The sequence below is a fragment of the Chiloscyllium punctatum genome, chromosome 21, assembly GCF_047496795.1.
Source record: "Chiloscyllium punctatum isolate Juve2018m chromosome 21, sChiPun1.3, whole genome shotgun sequence".
Lineage (NCBI taxonomy): Eukaryota > Metazoa > Chordata > Chondrichthyes > Orectolobiformes > Hemiscylliidae > Chiloscyllium > Chiloscyllium punctatum.
Window position 1 is genome coordinate 25535974 of NC_092759.1, and position 21424 is coordinate 25557397.

The following is a 21424-nucleotide window of genomic DNA, read 5'->3' on the forward strand; positions in this document are numbered from 1 at the left end:
GAGTATGGCTAAGGATCAGGATGAAATTAAAGATGAGACATACATACAGAATATGGGGGAAATAAGCAAACTAAACTAAAGAATTCAGAGCTTCCTCGAAGTTTATAGTCACGCGTCTTTTTTGAGACCTGCTGTTCATCATTATCTGTCAATAATTTGGGTGTAATAAAAATAATAACCACATCTGCAAATGATATGACAATAGGTGGCCAAATAAATAAATATTTTGATCTCATTATGGTGAAATATGTTGTGGGATGATGGAGCAAGACTTGTCAGATTGCTCATGGTGTAGCCAGATTTTGAGACAGAGGCTTTTTGAGGTTTTCGATCCTTATCAGGTGCATGTATACAATTTTTTCGAGACTTTAATCCTGTAATTTTAAATGATAGGTGTAATCTCCTCGTAGATACATATATGTTAGTTCAACATAAACCCATGTTCTGGATATTCTCTATCAGTTGACTTAATTTGGCATATTTTAGGGATTGCTTGCATGTTGCATATTTCTGTGCTTATCTCACTATGTTGCTGAAATGCCACATAGTAGCTGACCATTGTTTTTCCAATGATACAGAGGACTCTTGTTTGCTATTGAGATTATTGTATTACCTTATTTGTGTCTAAGGAATAAGTCTATGAATAGTTCCAAATTTAATAGTTTGTATTTTGTTGACCAGAGTTGCTCTGTGGAACTCTCCATGCTAAAATGGCTTTCCTGATTAGGCAAAACTTAATCCGTGTTCATTGTAATCCATTACTTTAAAGGCCAGTAGAATTGTCAGGCAAGAAAATCTTTAAACATGCTTAATCCATACTTACTGTTAGAAAAGACCAGCAAGTATCAGAAACTAGTTGCATTACCTTCTTTTCTAAGTGATCTTCTTGTCTAACCCCTTACATCTGGTCCTTATTCTTAGTCCCATAGGAAGGATACTGTGAAACTTGAAAAGGCACAGAAAGGATTTACAAGGATGTTGCCGAGACTGGAGGGTTTGAACTGCAGGGAGAGGTTCAAAGGCCTGGGGCTGTTTTTACCTGGAATGTCAGATGCCGAGGGAGTGACCTTATAGAGATTTATAAAATCATGAGAGACATGAATAGGGTGAATAGCTGAGGTCTTTTTCTTCAGGTGGTGGTGTCCAAAGCTAGAGGACATAGGTTTAAGGACATGAGGGGTAACGTTTTCACGTAGAGGGTGGTGCATGTCTGCAACAAGCTGCCAGAGGATGTGGTGGAGGCATTTAAAAGGCACCTAGTTGGGAGTGGAGTTTAGAAGGATATATAGGTCAAATGCTGGCAAATGGCACTAGGTCAGATTGTGATATCTGGTCAGTGTGGACAAGTTGGTTCAAAGGGTCTGTTCCTGTGTTGTATTACTCGATAAGGAAGTTGCAAAGGGATATGGATCAGGATAGAAACACTGTTTTTTGTCTTTTTCACAAACTTAAGACACCTTGAAGCACTGTATATTATTCATGCACTTCTGAAGTACAATCACTGTAGAAATCGCAGCAGCCAATCAATTCATGCAAGTAGCATTGCTCCTGCAAGTAACACTGTGATAAATCCATCCCAGATCTAACCTCAGCTCTGCAGTGCTGTCGCATCCAGCTGTGAATAGTGGTGGACAACTAAGCAATGCACTGGAGGAGGCTCCACAAATATCCCTATCCTCAATGATGGAAGAGCTCAGCACATCAGTGCAAAAGATAACACTGATGCTTGTACAGCAATCTTCAGCCAGAAGGGCCAAGTAAACGATCCATCTCGACCTCCTCCAGTGGTCCCCAGCATCACAAATACCAGTCTTCAGCCAATTCAATTTACTCCAGATGATATCAAGAAGCAGTTTGAGCAAGACGGTAACTAGGGAAAGGGTTGACCCACTCAAGGACAAAGGAGGAAAGATACATGTGGAGTCAGAGAAAATGGGTGAGATTATTAATGAGTACTTGGCATCGGTATTCACCAAGGAGAGGGACATGGCGGATGTTGAGATTAGGGATGGATCTTTGATTACTCTAGGTCAAGTCAGCATAAGGAGGGAGGAGTGTTGTGTATTTGAACAGGCATTAAGGTGGACAAGTCTCCAGATCCGGATGGGATCTATCCCAGGTTACTGAGGAAGCGAGAGAGGACATAGCTGGGGCTTTAAAAGATATCTTTGCAGCATCCTTGAACACGGGGAAGTCCCAGAGGACTGGAGAATTGCTAATGGTGTCCCCTTGTTTAAGAAGGGTGGTAGGGATAATCCAGGTAATTACAGACCGGTGAGCCTGCCATCAGTGGTATGGAAGCTGCCGGATAAGATACTGAGGGATAGGATATATACCCATTTGGAAGAAAATGGGCTCATCAGCGATGGTTTGTGCCAGGAAGTTCATGTCTTACAAACCTAATAGAATTCTTTGAAGAGGTGACAAAGTTGCTTGAGGAAAGGGATGTAGATGTTATATACATGGACTTTAGTAAGGCGTTTGATAAGATTCCACATGATAGGCTGATGATGAAGGTGAAGTCGCATGGGGTCCAGGGTGTTCTAGCTAGATGGATAGAGAACTGGCTGGACAACAGGAGACAGAGAGTAGTAGTGGAAGGGGATTTCTCAAAATGGAGACCTGTGACCAGTGATGTTCCACAGGGATCAGTGCTGGGACCACTGTTGTTTGTGATATACATAAATGATCTGGAGGAAGGTTGTAGTTTGTCTCATTAGCAAGTTTGCAGATGACACTAAGATTGGTGGAGCAGCAGATAGTGAAGGGGCTTTCAGAGAATACAGCAGAATATAGATAGATTGGAGAGTTGGACAGAGAAATGGCAGATGGAGTTCAATCCGGACAAATGCCAGGTGATGCATTTTGAAAGATGCAATTCCAGAGCAAACTATACAGTAAATGGAAAAATCCTAGGGAAAATTGATGTACAGAAGATCTGGGTGTTCAGGTCCATTGTTCCCTGAAGGTGGCAACGCAAGTCAGTAAAGTGGTGAAGGCGGCATATGGCATGCTTTCCTACATTCAGCGGATTATTGAATACAAGAGTTGACAGGTCATGTTACAATTGTATAAAACTTTGGTTCGGCTGCATTTGGAATACTGCATACAATTCTGGTTGCCACATTACCAAAAGGATGTGGCAGCTTTGGAGAGGGTGCAGAGGAAGTTCACCAGGATGTTGCTTGGTATGGAGGGCGCTAGCTATGAGGAGAGATTGAATAGATTAGGATTATTTTCATTGGAAAGGAGGAGGTTGAGGGGGGACCTGATTGAGGCCTACAAAATCATGAGAGGTGCAGACAGGGTGGATAGCAAGAAGCTTTTTCTCAGAGTGGGGGACTCAATTATTAGGGGTCACGAGAGGGGAAATGTTTAGGGGAGATATACGTGGAAAATTCTTTACACAGAGGGTGGTGGGTGCCTGGAATGCGATGCCAGCAGAAGTGGTAGGGGTGAGAACAATAGTGTCATTTAAGATGTATCTAGACAGATACATGAATGGGCAGGGAGCAAAGGGATACAGACGTTAGAAAATAGGCATCAGGTTTAGATAGAGGATAGAGGCACAGGCTTGGAGCGCTGAAGGGCCTGTTCCTACGCTGGAATGTTCTTTGTTATTTGACACTGAATAATGCAAAAGCAATGAGCCCTGACAGCATTCCGGCAACAGAACTGAAGACGTGCTCCAGAACTTGCCGCGCCCCTAACCAAACTTTTCTAGTAGAGTTACAACATTGGCATCTACCCGACAATGGAGAAAACTGCCCAGGTATGTCTTGTGCATAAAAAGCAGAACAGATCCAACCTGGCCAATTATCACCCCATCAGTCTACTCTCGATCATCAGTAAAGTGATGGAAGGGGTCATCAACAGCGCTATCAAGCAGCACCTGCTCAACAATAACCTGCTCAGTGACACCAAGTTTGGGGTTTGACTGGGTCACTCAGCTCCAGACCTTATTATCACCTTAGTTCAAATACTGACAAAAACAGCTGAATTGCAGAGGGGAGGTGAGAGTGACAGCTCTTAACATTAAGGCTGCATTTGAACAACTTTGGCAATTGGAGCCCGAGCAAAACTGGAATCAAAGAGTAATCGGGGGAGGGGAACTCGCTAGTGGTTAAAGTCATACCTGACACATTGGAAGATGGCTGTGGTTGTTAGCGGTCAGTCATTTCAGCTCCAGACCATCTCTGCAGGAGTTCCTCAGGGGAGTGTCCTCGGCCCAACCATCTTCAGCTGCTTCATCAATGACCTTCCATCGTAAGGTCAGAAGTGGGGGGATGTATGCACAATGTTCATTATTATTCATGACCCCTCAGATACTGAAGCAGTCCATGTTCAAATGCAGCAAGATCAGGACAATGTCCAGGCTTGGGCTGACAAGTGTCAAGTAACATTCACGCCACACAAATGGCAAGCTATGACTATCAGAAATAAGAGACATTCTAACCACCGCCCCTCAGCATTCAATGATGTTACCATCACTGAATTGCTGCACTATCAACATCCTGGGGGTTATCATTGAGCAGAAACTCAATTGGACTCATCACATAAACAGTGGCAACAAGATCAGGTCAGAAGCTAGGAATACTGCGGCAAGTAACTTACCTCTTGATTCCTCAAAGCCAGTCCACCATCCACAAGGCACAAGTCAGGGGATGGAATACTCCCATTTGCCAAGATGAGTGCAACCCCAACAACACTTGACACCATCCAGAATAAAGCAGCCCCCGTTTGATTGACACTACACTCATAAGCATTCACTTCCTCCACCACTGACACTCAGTAGCTGCAGTGTGTATTATCTCCGAGATACACTGCAGAAATTCATCAAGGTCCTCAGGCAGCACCTTCCAAACCCACAACCTCTTCCACCTAGAAGGACCAGGCAAAAGATTTATGGGAATACCACCACCTTCAAGCTTCCCTGCAAGCCACAAAGCTATCCTGACTTGGAAATATATTGCCATTCCTTCACTGTCGCTGGGTTAAAATCCCGGAATTCCCTCCCTCATGGCATTGTGGGTCAACCCACAGCAGGTGGACTGCGGCGATTCAAGAAGGCAGCTCAGCACCACCTTCTCAAGGGGTAAATGGGGATGGGCTATCAATGCTGGCCAGCCAGCAATGCCCATATCCCACAAAATGAATTTTTAAACTAAAGTCCAGATCATTCATTTAGAGAGATGTTGCTCAGGAGGTTGTTATTTCCTAGAACACTGATTGAGTTTTTTGAAGAAGTAACAAAGAAGATTGATGAGGGCAGAGCAGTAGATGTGATCTATATGGACTTCAGTAAGGCGTTCGACAAGGTTCCCCATGGGAGACTGATTAGCAAGGTTAGATCTCATGGAACACAGGGAGAACTAACCATTTGGATACAGAACTGGCTCAAAGGTAGAAGACAGAGGGTGGTGGTGGAGGGTTGTTTTTCAGACTGGAGGCCTGTGACCAGTGGGGTGCCACAAGGATCGGTGCTGGGCCCTCTACTTTTTGTCATTTACATAAATGATTTGGATGCGAGCATAAGAGGTACAGTTAGTAAGTTTGCAGATGACACCAAAATTGGAGGTATAGTGGACAGCGAAGAGGGTTACCTCAGATTACAACAGGATCTGGACCAGATGGGCCAATGGGCTGAGCAGTGGCAGATGGAGTTTAATTCAGGTAAATGCGAGGTGCTGCATTTTAGGAAAACAAATCTTATCAGGACTTATACACTTAATGGTAAGGTCCTAGGGAGTGTTGCTGAACAAAGAGACCTTGGAGTGCAGGTTCATAGCTCCTTGAAAGTGGAGTCACAGGTAGATAGGATAGTGAAGAAGGCATTTGGTATGCTTTCCTTTATTGGTCAGAGTATTGAGTACAGGAGTTGGGAGGTCATGTTGCAGCTGTACAGGACATTGGTTAGGCCACTGTTGGAATATTGCATGCAATTCTGGTCTCCTTCCTATCGGAAAAATGTTGTGAAATTTGAAAGGGTTCAGAAAAGATTTACAAGGATGTTGCCAGGGTTGGAGGATTTGAGCTATAGAGAGAGGTTTAACAGGCTGGGGCTGTTTTCCCTGGAGCGTCAGAGGATGAGGGGTGACCTTATAGAGGTTTATAAAATTATGAGGGGCATGGATAGGATAAATAGACAAAATCTTTTCCCTGGGTTCGGGGAGTCCAGAACTAGAGGGCATAGGTTTAGGGTGAGAGTGGAAAGATATAAAAGAGACCTGAGGGGCAACTTATTCACGCAGAGGGTGGTACGTATATGGAATGAGCTGCCAGAGGAAGTGGTGGAGGCTGGTACAATTGCGACATTTAAGAGGCATTTGGATGGGTATATGAATAGGAAGGATTTGGAGGGATATGGGACGGGTGCTGGCAGGTGGGACTATATTGGGTTGGGATATCTGGTCGGCATGGACAGGTTGGACCGAAGGGTCTGTTTCCATGCTGTACATCTCTATGATTCTATGACTCTAACACTGGGAAGAATTGTGGTTGAGAGTGATTTGGTGGTTTGGATCAGAAATATTCTAGCTGAAAGAAGACAGGATGGTGGCTGATGGGAAATATTCATCCTGGAGCTCAGTTATTACTAGTGTACCATAAGGATCTGTTTTGTGACTATTTTTATATATGACCTGGCTGAGGGTGTAGAAGGATGGGTTAGTAACTTTGCAGATGACACGAAGGTCGGTGGAGTTGTGGACAGTGCCAAAGGATGTTGCAGGTTACGGAGGGATATAGATGAGCTGCAGAGCTGGGTTGAGAGGTAGCAAATGGAGGTTAATGTGGAAAAGTGAGGTGATTCACTTTGGAATGAGCAACTGGAATAAAGAGTACTGGACTAATGGTTAGATTCTTGGTAGTGTAGATGAACAGAGAGATCTGTGTCCATGTACGTAGATCCCTGAAAGTTGCCACCCAGGTTGATATGGTTGTTAAGAAGGCATACGGTGTGTTAGCTTTTATTGGTAGAGGGATTGAGTTTCAGAACCATGAGGTCATGCTGCAGCTGTAAAAAACCCTGATGCAGACGCACTTAAGAGTATTACATACAATTCTAGTCACCGCATTATAGGAAGGATGTGGAAGCTTTGGAAATGGTGCAGAGGTGATTTACTAGTACGTTGCCTGGTCTGGAGGGATGGTCTTGGAAGGAAAGGCTGAGGGACTCCAGGCAGTTTTTATTAGAAAAAAGGTTGAGAGGTGATTTAATTGAGACAAATAAGATAATCAGAGGATTAGATAGGGTAAACAGTGAGAACCTATTTTCCTGGGGTAGTGATGGTTAGCACAAAAGGACATAGCTTTAAATTGATGGGTGCTAGATATAGGACGGATGTCAGAGGCAGTTTCTTTACTCAGGGAGTAGTAGGGGTGTGGAACACCCTACCTGCAACAGTAGTAGACTCGGCAGCTTAAAGGGCATTTAAACGTCATTGAATAAACATGTGGATGAAAACGGAATAGTGTAGGTTAGATGGACTTCAGACCGGTGCAACATGAGGACCGAAGGACCTGTACTGCGCTGGAATGGTCTATGTTCTGGGTTCTAAATACCCTGCTCTTTTTCAAAATAGTACTGTAGGATCTCTTACAGATACTGGTAGTCATAAAGGGTCACTGTTTAATATTGCCATTTGAAATTCAGGACCCTCTACCAGTTCAATATTCCATCAGTACTGACCCTCCAACACAATGCAGCACTCCCACAGACCCTCCCTCAGACCCACTCCTACAGGCTCTCCCTCAGTACTGAAGAGGGCTATTGAGGCTGGGTCATTAAGTATATTGAAGGCTGAGATAGATTTTTAATCACTATGGGAACTTAGGGTTTACTGGAAAGTGGAGTTGAGGATGATAATAATGGTGAAAGGGGTTCCTGCAGATGCTGGAGATTAGACCAGTGCTGGAAAAGCACAGCAGGTCAGGCAGCATCCGAGGAGCAGGAAAATTGACATTTCGGGCAAAAGCCCTTCATCAGGAATCATCAGGATGATAATAATGAATAAAAACTTAAAGAACTGCAGATGCTGCAAATCAGAAACAAAACCAGAAGTTGCTGTAAAGCTCAGCAGGTCGGACAGTGTCTGTGCAGAGAAATCCAAGTGAATGTTTGGGGTCCAGTGACCCGTACTCTACTTGTGATTGCCTGAATGGCCTACTTCTACTTCTGTGTATAATAACAGGAGAAGGAAAGGGGAGAATGGGATCCGAGGAGCAGGATGGGGACAGGAGTTTCATTTGTATGGAGCACAGAGAACAGGGACAGCATGAGTTGAACAGTCTCTCGTCTGGTTTCTGTAAATCAATGATGTGGAGGTACCAGTGTTGGACTAGGGTGGACAAAGTCAAAAGTCCCATGGTATCAGGTTATAGTCCAACAGATTTATTTAAAATCGCAACTCTCGGGGCACTGTCCCTTTGTCATGTGAAGGAGCAGTGTTCTAAAAGATTGTGATTTTAAATATACAGTTCGAATATAACCTGGTATTGTGGGACTTTTGACTTTGTTCGTTAATGAAAGCACTTTTAACATGGAGGTTCAGCAAGACAGCGAGAATGAAAAGGTTGCACAGAATCTAAGTTAAAAATTGCACAACACCAGGTTATAGTCCAACAGGTTTAATTGGAAGCACTAACTTTTGGAGTGCTGCTGCTTCATCAGCACAAAATCTAAGCAGTGCCAACTGGAGACTTCTAAACAGAAAATAAATTCTGCTAAAATATCAAACTGCCTTCTCTTTAGACATCAACTTGTTACTGCTACAGGCATTGATGGATTTGTTGCTAATTTACAATATTTTCTGTCCTTAATAAAACTGAAAGGTTTTACTGGAACTAGCACACAATATGAAACAGAAAGAGAGGGCGTTTAGTGTCTACAACACGGTCATCTCCCTCTCTCCCTCTCTCTCCCGACTTCTGACCCATCCCTGGTTTTACCTGTAACTTGACGGCCCACGTGGGTGGCCACGGGCAGCTCCTTTACAGATTTCATGGTTGGAAATTAAAACCTTCCTCAGGATGGGTGCCGGAATCAGTAACGATGCTTGCGATCTCTCTCTCGCTGCCAAAGTTGACAGGCTGCCTTTTACTTTTACTTCCTGGCAGACGTTAGTGTCTGATGTTTAGTGATTGGCTGGTGTTGCTGCATTTCCACAGCGTGCCTCCTGTAGGGAGTGAATGACTCACAGGCACTATGAGCAGGGAAGTAGAAATGTTTGTGGGGGAATAAACAAAACATGCCAGGAATGGAAAAGTAGATTCACATTCAGGAGGTTGTCCTCCTTTAGAGCTCTACTGGGGGAAAACTGGAGGGAGATTGAAACCAGAGTGGGGGATTCCAGGCCACTATTAAAATCAAGAGAGGTGCCACAGAAGAGGCAGAGATGAGTGGCTACTGCTTGATCAGAAGGAACTAGGAAGGAACTGATAATTGTCTTAAGTGATCTTTTTAAGTCGACACAAATTTGGGTTTTGTGGGATTCAGCTGGGGTCTGCAAGATGAGATTTTGAAGTTTTAAAAAACTGATAAATAAAAAAACTTAAGTATTGTAAAGTGCGAGGAGGATAGTGGGGAGCAGAAGAAAGGGTATAGACAAGCTGGTTGAGTTGGGGGATTACTGTACTTAGCTGAAAATGTGTTGCTGGAAAAGCGCAGCAGGTCAGGATGCTGCCTGACCTGCTGCGCTTTTCCAGCAACACATTTTCAGCTCTGATCTCCAGCATCTGCAGTCCTCACTTTCTCCTCGAGGATTACTGAACTTACCATTGGAGAGGAGTGCAGAGGAAAACAAAATGATTCACTGAGGAAGAAAGAATGCGGGCAACAATTAGAACTACCTGAGGCATGGTACATTGGGGAAAACGAGCAAAGGCTACGACAATGGATGAATGGGCACCGCACAACAATCAACAGACAGGAGGGTTCCCTCCCAGTTGGGGAACACTTCAGTGATCCAGGACATTCAACCTCGGATCTTTGGGTGACCACCCTCCAAGGCAGACTTCAGGACAGGCAGCAGCAAAAAGTGGCCGAGCAGAGGCTGATAGCTAAGTTTGGTACCCATAGGAAGGGCCTCAACCAGGTCCTTGGGTTCATGTCGCATTACAGGTGACCACCATTGCACTATACACACACACAGACACTCCTACACGCACGCACACACAGGCATTCCTATACATAGACATGCACACAGACACTCACACACACACTCCTCCAGACACACAGACTCACACATGCATCCTCTTACAAATTTAAACCACTTTACACTCACACACACACACACACACATATACATTCTCTCTCACAGACACTCACAAACCCCCATCCCAGACAAACACACACACACACACATGCACGCACACATATACATATACGTTTGTGGGGTGAATTTGTACTTGCAGAGTTACATTGTACTTTGCTCAAAAACTGCATGAATCCATGTAAGACTCAACTCATTTTTTAGATTAGAATCAGTCTAAACATTATGGCACAGACAGGGAACGCAGAGGGCTAACACCTTCAATGTCTCAACATCTTATCTGGGCTGAACACCAATTGTTACAAATAACCTGAGAATGTAACTTTTAAAAAAGTTTTGTGATTTACACATGAAAGAAGTGAAACTATCATGGTCATTCTAACAGATGAGAGACTCAACAAACAATGTATAATTTCAGTAACATCACACAGTAAACTTTTGCTATAAATTCTGTGTCTTACAATTGTGTCCTCCACAACCACCTGATAAAGGAGCTGTGCTCCGGAAAGCTAGTGTGCTTCCAATTAAACCTGGTGGACTATAACCTGGTGTTGTGTGATTTTTAACTTGGTCCACCCCAGTCCAACACCCCAGCATCTCCAAATTATTAGAATTAAGGAGACTGTGTTAAGAGAGGAATCAAGACAAAAGAACCTGGGTGAAAGTGCATCTAAGTCACTGAATGTGGCAGGATGGGGTTGAGACAGCAGTTTAAAAACCTGTAGTATCCTAGGCATCATTAATAGGGACACAGAGTACAAGAGGAATAAAGTGCTGCTGAATTTATATGGAGGGTCTATCTTAGGAGGAGAGGTTGCACAGGAGGGCCTATATTGATTGGAATTTGGAAGAATGAGTGGCAACCTTTAGTGAAACATACAAAATTCTGAGTGAACTTGACAGGGAAAATGGTTTCCCGTTGTGAGAGAGTCTAGGACCAAAGGGCAACATGTCAGAATAAGTGACTACCCATTTAAGACAAAAAAAGGAATTTCCTCTCTGTGAATCTGTTATATTTCCCCATAGTTTTGAAATCCCCCAGTTTAGGGAAAAGACCCTTATTTTCTATTCACCATATCTGTGCTCATGTTCATGCTCAACCTCCTACAGTCCAGTCAAGACTGGCATATTGTTATAACTTTATAGTCCCTTTCCGGCAACATCCTGGTAAATCTTTGCTGAACTCTGTCCAATGTAATTATATCCTTCCTATAGCAGGGCAATCAGGATTGCATACAGTTCTCCAGAAGAGGCCTCCCTGTATTTACCCAGTCTAAAAACATAGAAAATAAGAGCAGGAGGAGGCCATTCAGCTCTCCACTTTAATCATGGCTAATCATCCAACTCAATAGCCCTGTTCTCATTTTTCCCCCATATCCTTTGATTGTTTTAGCACCAAGAGCTCAATCCAACTCCGTACATGGAAACATTGAAGCTAAGAGCAGGGGTAGGCCATTCTACCTCTCAAGACTGCCCAGTCATTCAATTACAGATACCAGTCTTCAGCCAATTTGATTCACCCCATGTAATGTCAAGAAACAGGGAGACATTGGACACTATAAAGTCTATAGGACCTGACAACATTCCAGCAAGAGTACCAAAGATTTGAGCTCCAGAACTTCCCACTCCCCGAGCCAAGCTGTTCCAGTACAGTTACAACACTGGGATCTACACAATGCGGAAAATTGCCCAGGTATACCCCGAACATGAAAAGCAGGATGAATCCAACCCAGCCAATTATCCATCAATTATTCTCGATCATCGGTGAAGTGATGGAAGGTGTCATTTACAGTACTATCAAGCAGCACCTGCTCAGCAATAACCTGCTTAGTGATGCCCAGTTTGGGTTCCTGCAGGGTCACTCAGCTCCTGAGCTCATTGCAGCCTTGGTTCAAACATGGACAAAAGAATTGAATTCCATTGGGGAGGGGAGAGCGACAGCCCTTAACATCAAGGCCTGCATTTGACTGAGTGCAGAATCAAGGAGCCTTGGAACACTGGAATCAATGGGTTTCGGGGGCAAACTCTATGGTGATTGGAATCATACCTGACACATAAGAAAACAGTAGTGATTTTTGAAGGTCAGTCATCTCTGCAGGAATTCCTCAAGACAGTATCCTAGGCCCAACCATCTCCAACTGCTTCTTCAATGATCTTACCTCCATCATAAGGTCAGACAAAGTACCAGGCCATGCACTCTCAGCATGCGCAGATCAACTGGCAGAGGTCTTCTTGGACATCTTCAACCTCTCCCTGCAGCAGGCCCCTGTCCCTGCCTGTTTAAAGAGGGCCAACATCATCCCTGTACCTAAGAAGGCTCATGCAGCCTGTCTCTATGACGACCGCCCAGTGGCCCTAACTTCAGTGGTCAGGAAGTGCTTTGAAAGGCTGGTCATGGCGTTAATCAACTCCAGCCTCCCCATTACTCTTGACCCACTCCAATTTGCCTATCGGACCAACAGATCCACGTCAGATAGGATAGTGAAGAAGGCGTTTGGTATGCTTTCCTTTATTGGCCAGAGTATTGAGTACAGGAGTTGGGAGGTCATTTTTTGACTGTACAGGACATTGGTGAGGCCACTGTTGGAATATTGTGTGCAATTCTGGGCTCCCTCCTATCGGAAGGATGCTGTGAAACTTGAAAGGGTTCAGAAAGGATTTACAAGGATGTTGCCAGGGTTGGAGGGTTTGAGCTATAGGGAGAGGCTGAACAGGCTGGGGCTGTTTTCCCTGGAGCGTCAGAGGCTGAGGGGTGACCTTATAGAGGTTTACAAAATTATGAGGGGCATGGATAGGATAAATAGGCAAAGTCTTTTCCCTGGGGTTGGGGAGTCCAGAACTAGAGGGCATAGGTTTAGGGTAAGAGGGGAAAGTTATAAAAGAGACCAAAGGGGCAACTTTTTCACGTAGAGGGTGGTACGTGTATGGAATGAGCTGCCAGAGGAAGTGGTGGAGGCTGGTACAATTGCAACATTTAAGAGGCATCTGGATGGGTATATGAATAGGAAGGGTTTGGAGGGATATGGGCTAGATGCTGACAGGTGGGACTAGATTGGGTTGAGATATCTGGTCGGCATGAACAGGTTGGACCGAAGGGTCTGTTTCCGTGCTGTATATCTCTATGACTTGCCCTTCACTCCTCCCTAAAACATCTTGACACCAAGAACAGCGACATAAGAATCCCACTCATTGACTACAGTTCAGCCTCCAACACAATTATTCCCTTGAAACTGATTACTAAACTTAGTGATCTCGGACTAAGCCCCACTCTCCGCAACTGGATCCTCAGTTTCCTGACCCACAGGCCACAATCAGTGAAGATTAGGGACACTATTTCATCCTCACTAACTCTCAACATGGAGTCCCCCCAGGGGTGAATATTCAGTCCCCTATTGTACTTACTGATTACCCATGACTGCGTCGCCAAATGCTAGGCTAATGCCATTTACAAGTTTGCTGACATAGTCGGTCGAATCTCAGATGGCAACGAAACAGACTACTGATGGGAGGTGGACGACCTGGAAAAATGGTGCACTGAGAACAACCTAGCTCTCAATACCAGCACAACCAAGGAACTCATTATTGACTTTCGGCAGGATGTTACTCATGCCCCCCCCCCTCTACACATTAAGAGCAAAGAGGTGGAACAAGTGGGGAATGTCAAGCTCTGGGGAGTGATCATCCACAACAAACTTTCTTGGACTCTTCATGTGGACACACTGGTTACAAAGGCCCAACAACGTCTCTTCCTTCGGCAGCTGAGGAAATTTGGCATGATGGCGAATACCCTCGACAACTTTTAGAATGCTCTCGATGTCGCACCTATGTCTGGATGTATCACTACCTGGTATGGCAACTGTACCATTCAAGATCGGAGATGGTTATAAAGAGTGGTGAATTTGGCCCGGACAATCACAAAGGCCAACCTCTCATCTATAGAATCCATCTACCAGGTCCGCTGTCAAGGAAAGGCCACCAGCATTCTCAAAGATCCATCCCACCCTGGCAATGTTTTTCTACAACCTCTACCGTTGGGGAGAAGGTACAGAAGCCTGAACACACACACACCAGCTGGTTTGGAAACAGTGTCTACCCTACTGTTGTTAGAGTACTCACAAACTCTTAACATTCGCCTGTACCTGTGTTTTTGTTTTTGTCAATATTTATGTATTATTTTCTTAACTATGCTACTTAACTCTGTGATCTGCCTGTATTGCTTGCAAGACAAAGCTTTTCACTGTGCGTCGGTACACAATACCGAGGCACAATAAATTCAGAAGCAGGTATGTTCGTTCACCAATAATTGCACAGTATTCATGAAGCAGTCCATGTCAAATATAACAAGATATGATCAATATCCATCTCACCAATAATCTAACCAACCCACACTCTTTGGTATTCAATGGTGTTACCATCATTGAACTCCCCACTATCAAACATCCTGGGATTATTGTTGACCAGAAACCCAATTGGACTGATCACGTAAATACAGTCACTACAACAGCAAGCTAGGAAAAGGGATATGGGCCAAATGTTAGTAAATAGAATTAGATTAATTTAAGATATCTGGTCAGCATAGGCAAGTTGGACCGAAGGATCTGTTTCCATGCTGTACAGCTTAGAATCTTAGAATCCCTACAGCCCTTGGCCCAACAAGTCCACACCGACCCTCCAAAGAGCATCCCACACAAACCCAATCCCCACTACTCTACATTTACCCCTGACTAATGCACCTAACCTATGCATCCCTGAACACTATGGGCAATTTAGCGCAGTCAATCCACTGAATCAGCACATCTTTGGATTGTGGGAGGAAACCCATGCAGACACAGGTGAATGTGCAAACTCCACACAGTCACTGAGGCTGGAATTGAACCAGGGTTCCTGGCGCTCTGAGGCAGCAGTCTAATCACAGAGCCACCATGCTTCCCCCCCACCCGCCCCCCACTATGATTTTATGAATAATGTGGTGAGTAACCCACAACCTGATTCCCCAAAGCTTGTCCACTATCTACAAGGCACAAGCCAGGAGTGTGATGGAATATCTCCCCCTTGCCTGGATGAGTGCAGCCCCAACAATACTTGAGAAGTTTGATATCACCCAGAACAAAGTAACCCACTTGCTTTGCACTGACGCTCAATAGCAGCAGTGTGTACTATTTCCAAGACACATTGCAGAAATTTACCAAAGATCTTCATACGCATTTTATAAGCCCATGACCTCTTCTAGAAAAACAAGGGCAGCTGATACGTGGGAACACCATCCCCTGCACTATCCTAACTTGGAAATATATGGCTGTTCTTTCACTGTTGCTGGGTCAGGATCCTGGAATTCCCTCCCTAATGGCATTCCATGTCACCCACAACAGGTGGACTGCAGCAGTTCAGGAAGTCAACTCATCACCACATTTTCAAGGGCAACTAGGGACAGGCGATAAGGACTGGCCGGCCAGAATCGCTCACATCCCACAAATGATTTTTCTTCTAAAGATCACCGAACTCAATACCCTAATCCTACCCCAGCCCCCTCTATCACTTTAGCCACAGGAGTGATATCTACCTCCTTCTTGAAAACTCAATGATTTGGTATCAACCATCTTCTGTGGTTGTGAATTCCACAGGCTAAGCATTCTGGGTGAAGGAAACTCTCTTCACCTCTGATAAGTTTACCCCTTATCCATGAATATCCTGGCGCCTGGAGGAAGAACGCCTCATCTTCTGTCTCAGGAGCCTCTAACCCCAGGGCACCAGTGTGGATTTCATCAGTTTCATCATTTTGTCTCCCCCCACCCTACCCCGGTTCAACCTTCCAGCTCAGTTCTGTTCTCATGACCTGTCCTACCTGTCCTTCTTCCTTCCCACCTATCCGTTTCACTCTCCCCTCCAACCTATCACCTTTACCCCCACCTCCATCCACCTATCGCACTCTCAGCTACATTTCACCCCCCCCCCCGCACCCCCCCAGCTCCCTTCCCATTTATCTCTCCACCCCTGAGCCTCCCAGCCTCATTCCTGATGAAGGGCTTTTGCCCGAAATGTTGATTGTCCTGCTTCTCAGTTGCTGCCTGACCTACTGTGCTTTTCCAACACCACACTCTCCAGCATTTGCAAAACTCACTTTCGCCCACATAAAAATAAACTATTCCCACTGGTAGGGGAATCTAGAACAAGGATCTGAGACTTAGATTAGATTAGATTCCCTACAGTGTGGAAATAGGCGCTTCAGCCCAACCAGTCCACACCAACCCTCTGAAGAGTAACCCACTTCCCTCTGACTAATGCACCTAACACTATGGGCAATTTAAAATGGCCAATTAACCTGTATGGGAGGAAACCAGAGTGCCTGGAGGAAACCCACGCAGACACGGGGAGAATGTGCAAACTCCGCACAGACAATTGCCCAAGTTGGGAATTCAACCCGGGTCCCTGGCACTGTGAGGCAGCAATGCTAACCACTGAGTCACCCTGATTATTCAGCAGGGATGTTGGAAAGTGCGTCGACATACGAAGGATGATAGAGGTTTGGAACTCTGTTTCATAAACAGCAGTGGATGCTGGATTAGTTCTTAACTTTAAACCTGAGATAGATTTTTGTTAAGCAAAAGTATTAAGGGGTATGGACCAAAGGTAGTTATGTGGAGTTAGGCCACAGACCAGCCATGATCTCATTGAATGATGGAACCGGCTTTATGGGCTGAATGGTCTACACTTGTATGGTAGGCATCCTTGTAAGAGGATTCACAGTAAGGTTAAAATCAACTAGGCGAAAGTGAGGACTGCAGATACTGGAAACCAGAGTCTAGATTAGAGCGGTGCTGAAAAAGCACAGCAGGTCAGGTAGCATCCAGGGACCAGGAACATCGACGTTTCGGGCAAAAGCCCTCCATCCTGATCCAGCATTTGCAGTCTTCACTTTCGCCTATCCTTGTGTGGTCATACATTTGCCCCCTCACTCAGCCGGTCCAAATCACACTGAAAACTCTCTGCATCCTCCTCATGGTTCACCCTTCCACCAGCTGTGTGTCACCTGCACACTTGGAAATATTACATTCAGTTCCTTCGTCTAAATCATGAACATTAATCCTGACACTCTCTGGGGCAGAGATTGCCACAGGCTCCTCCACCCAGTCTTGGCCGGAAATGGTTTTCCAGTCGCTCTGACACTTGCTGAGAAACAGTCTGCTGTGATTTAAACCTTCCTTGGGATCGAATAATTAATGAATTATCTCGCAAATGTAGGATGGCAGTTTCGCTGTAAATTGACGATACTGTTGCCCATGGAATGCCCAAACAGATTTCCATGACTAAAGCTGTAATTAGCGTCTAATTCACACATCGTCCGAGTCCATCGCCACAGGAGGCTGGGGAATGGGGAGTTTAACTGCACAGGGAGAATTCCTGCTTCTTTCTCTGTTGTCCAAGACCGCTGCATGGACCAACTTTCTCTGAATTTCCACTTCCAAACCAAGCCATCTGAGAAGATGGAGGATTGCTGCTTCGGTTACCGAAGGAAGGGTGCCTTCAGCTGTGACCAGGCTCCCGTCACCCCGAGAGACTTCTTGGAAAGTCCACGCCAACACGTGGAGGGCGAGCCTTGGAACCCAGGTAAGGGGCAGAGTGATAACCGGGCTCGGGGGCTGAAACCCTGGATCCAGGGGGGTGCCCCACACAACACGGCTCCCGACTGGAAGCAGGTACTTTCAAAAAGGGGGGTTCGGAAAAATGAACCTCCTCTTCCAGCTGCCTCGGCTGTTTGAAAGGGGACGGCATAGTCACGATGGGCCGAATAGCTGTATTCTGTGGATATGAGGATGCGGTTGGATGTGTTAGTCTGGTAAATAATACCTCTGTTGTCCTGCTGGAATTTACTGGGCTTTACCTGGATCAAACCGAGAACAGCTTCCTGCTGCTCCCATCCCCACCCTAACCCCTGCCGGCTCGTCCCTGTATTGGGCACAGCTCAATCCCCTGCTGCTGACATGTTGGGCCTGAGCACGGAGGGAGCTGCGAATTGTAGCAGATTCAAGAAGTGTGACGCTGGAGAAGCACAAGCTCTTCTCACCGTCTGTGTTTTTCCAGCGCCACCCTTTTTGACTCTGATTTCCAGCTTCTTCAGATCTCACTTTCTCTGAATTGTAGCAGACTGGCTGGGCAGTACACTGGTGGCTCTCGGTGTCTAACTCCTATTGCTGAGAGTCAGTGTGGACAGAATTCATAGGGACCCTGTGTGTGTGTGTGTGTGTGTGTGTGTGTGAGAGAGAGCGAACTTTGGTGACGAACTTCTGAACCACACAGCAATCTCTACATTCAGAGAACTCGGACTTCCACATGTTCAAAAGATGTAATGATCTCACTGGTTAGAATAAAGATGCTGTTTCGCACACATTTCTCTCATAGAGTCAGAGAGATGTACAGCACGGAAACAGACCCTTTGGTCCAACCCATCCGTACCAACCAGATATCTTAACCCAATCTAGTCCCATCTGCCAGCACCCGGCCCATATCCCTCCAAACCCTTCCTATTCATAAACCCATTCGGATGCCTTTTAAATGTTGTAATTGTATCAGCCTCCACCACTTCCTCCGGCAGCTCATTCCATACACACACCACCCTCTGTGTGAAAAAGTTGCCCCTTCGGTCTCTTTTATATCTTTCCACTCTCACATTAAACCTCTAGTTCTGGACTCCGTGATCCCATGGAAAAGACTTTATCTATTTATCCTATCTGTGCCCCTCATAATTTTATAAACCACTATAAGATCACCCCTCAGCCTCCGACGCTCCAGGGAAAACAGCCCCAGCCTGTTCAGCCTCTCCCTGTCGCTCAAATCCTCCAACCCTGGCAGCGTCCTTGTAAATCTTTACTGAACCCTTTCAAGTTTCACAACAACTTTCCAATAGGAAGGAGACCCTCTGAATGAAGGCACTGCTAATTGGGGAGAGACGGGCCAGTGTTGGACTGGGATGGACAAAGTTAAAAATCACACAACACCAGGATATAGTCCAACAGGTTTATTTGGAAGCACTAGCTTTCAGAGCAAACCACCTGATGAAGGAGCAGTGCTCCGAAAGCTAATGTTCCCGAATAAACTTGTTGCACTGTAACCTGGTCTAGTGTGATTTTTAACTTTGACAATTTGGAGAAAGTAATAGGCAATACATGCTTCCACAGCTCCATCAGAGATATGTCATTTTGTCTGTTGGATCTTCTTGGTCTCCATAGCCATTAGAGTCAAAGTTATGGTGCAGAAAGAGGCCACTCTGCCCATTGGGTCTGTACTAGCTGACAAAGCAGCCTGATCCCACTTCCCCCTGCAGGTTACAGGGTTCAAGGGTCATGTCCTGATGCCCTTTTAAATTGATTTCAGACCCTGCAGCCATTTCATGCACAGAGTTCCAGCTGCTGAACACCCTCGGAATTCAAAACGTGTTCCTCATTGGTCACTTTCAAATCTGTGCTTCTCTCCCTCCCCAGTCACTGAGCCCTCTGCTAGGGGGAAACAGTGCCTTCCCCATCCACTCTGTCCATGCCCCTGACACTTTTGCACATCTCAATCAATCCGGCCATCTGCCTCTCTCTTCCCAAGGGAAGACCCTCAGCCTGTCGCATTTTTCTCAGCTATGTGACATGCAAAGAGGCCCATTGGCATATCATGTCTGTGCCAGTCACAAGTATCCAACCAACCTAGTCCCATTTTCCAGCATTGTATGCTGCAGCATTTCAACTGTTCATCTAACCAATTGACTGTTGTAATGGTTTTTGTCTCTGTCACCCTTTCAGACAATGAGCTCTGGATATTCACCAACCTGTGCGTTTTTTAAAAGTTCATTCTTCGCCTGCCCTTTACCTTGAATCTATGGCCCTGGTTATTGAAGTCCATATTATAGGGAGAAATTTCTTCCTATTTACTCTATGTATTACCCTCAATTTTGTATACCTCAATTGGATCCCCCTCAGGTTTTTCTACTTTAACGCAAACAACTGTCACTTGCTGTTCGTAGTTGAGTCACTCCAACTCAGGTTACATCCTGGCCAATCTCCTCTACATCTTGTCTAATGCAATCACACATTGCCTTTGGTGTGGCACCTGAAACTGTATTGCAGCAGTGGCCTTACTAATGTTATATTCAGATCCATCATAACCTCCGGCTCTTGTATTCTATGCCTCAACTAATAAAGGTAACTATCCCGTAGCTTTCTTAATCACCCTATCAACCTTCCTTGTTGTCGTCGAGGACCTATAGACATACACACCAAATTTCCTTCAATCCTCAGTACTTCACAGGCTCCTACCATGCTGTATGACTCTGACTCAAAGGAAGATCCTTCATTGTTTGGGAGAAGATTTGGAGCTCGGGTGCTCGTTGTTGTGGTTCTGTTCGCCAAGCTGGGAATTTGTGTTGCAAATGTTTCGTCCCCTGTCTAGGTGACATCCTCGGTGCTTGGGAGCCTCCTGTGAAGTGCTTCTGTGATCTTTCCTCCGGCATTTATAGTGGTTTGTCTCTGCCGCTTCCGGTTGTCAGTTCCAGCTGTCCGTTGGATCTTCTTGGTCTCCATAGCCATTAGAGTCAGAAAGAGGCCACTCTGCCCATTAGGTCTGGAACTGACAACCGGAAGCAGCAGAGACAAACCACTATAAATGCCGGAGGAAAGATCACAGACGTGCTTCACAGGAGGCTCCCAAACACTGAGGATGTCACCTAGACAGGGGACGAAACGTTTGCAACACAAATTCCCAGCTCGGCTAACAGAACCATAACAAGATCCTTCATTTCATAGAATCCCTATAGTTTGGAAACAGACCCTTTGGCCCAACAAGTCCCCACCAACCTTCCAAACAGTAACCCACCCAGACCCATTCCCCTACCCTAATATCCTATATTTGCCCCTGAGCAATCCACCCTAACCTACACATACCTGGACACTATGGGACAATTTCTCATGGCGAAAGTGAGTACTGCAGATGCTGGAGATTAGAGCCAAGAGTGTGTTACTGGTAAAGCACAGTCAGTCAGGCAGCATCCAAGGAGCAAGAAAATCAACATTTCGGACAAAAGCCCTTCATGAAGGGCTTTTGCCTAAAACGACAATTTCTCATGGCCAATCCATCCTAACCTGCACATCCCTGAACACTATGGGACAATTTCTCAT

General features: G+C 45.4%; 2 protein-coding genes across 2 annotated transcripts in view; one reads left to right on the forward strand and one right to left on the reverse strand.

Moving 5' to 3' along the window:
* The window catches only part of LOC140492487 (uncharacterized), a 34192-nt gene extending 21756 nt beyond the window's left edge, over positions 1 to 12436 (reverse strand). The window contains exons 1-2 of the mRNA XM_072591376.1: positions 12431 to 12436; positions 8950 to 9110 (exon numbers count right to left, since the gene is read on the reverse strand). Of these exons, the coding sequence (XP_072447477.1) occupies positions 8950 to 9110; positions 12431 to 12436 (167 nt within the window). The remainder of the gene's footprint in view (positions 1 to 8949; positions 9111 to 12430) is intronic.
* A 5039-nt stretch (positions 12437 to 17475) lies between these two features.
* LOC140492666 (uncharacterized) overlaps positions 17476 to 21424 on the forward strand; it is a 34936-nt gene continuing 30987 nt past the window's right edge. Inside the window, exon 1 of the mRNA XM_072591708.1 lies at positions 17476 to 17876. Within this exon, the coding sequence (XP_072447809.1) occupies positions 17702 to 17876 (175 nt within the window). The 5' untranslated portion in view covers positions 17476 to 17701. The remainder of the gene's footprint in view (positions 17877 to 21424) is intronic.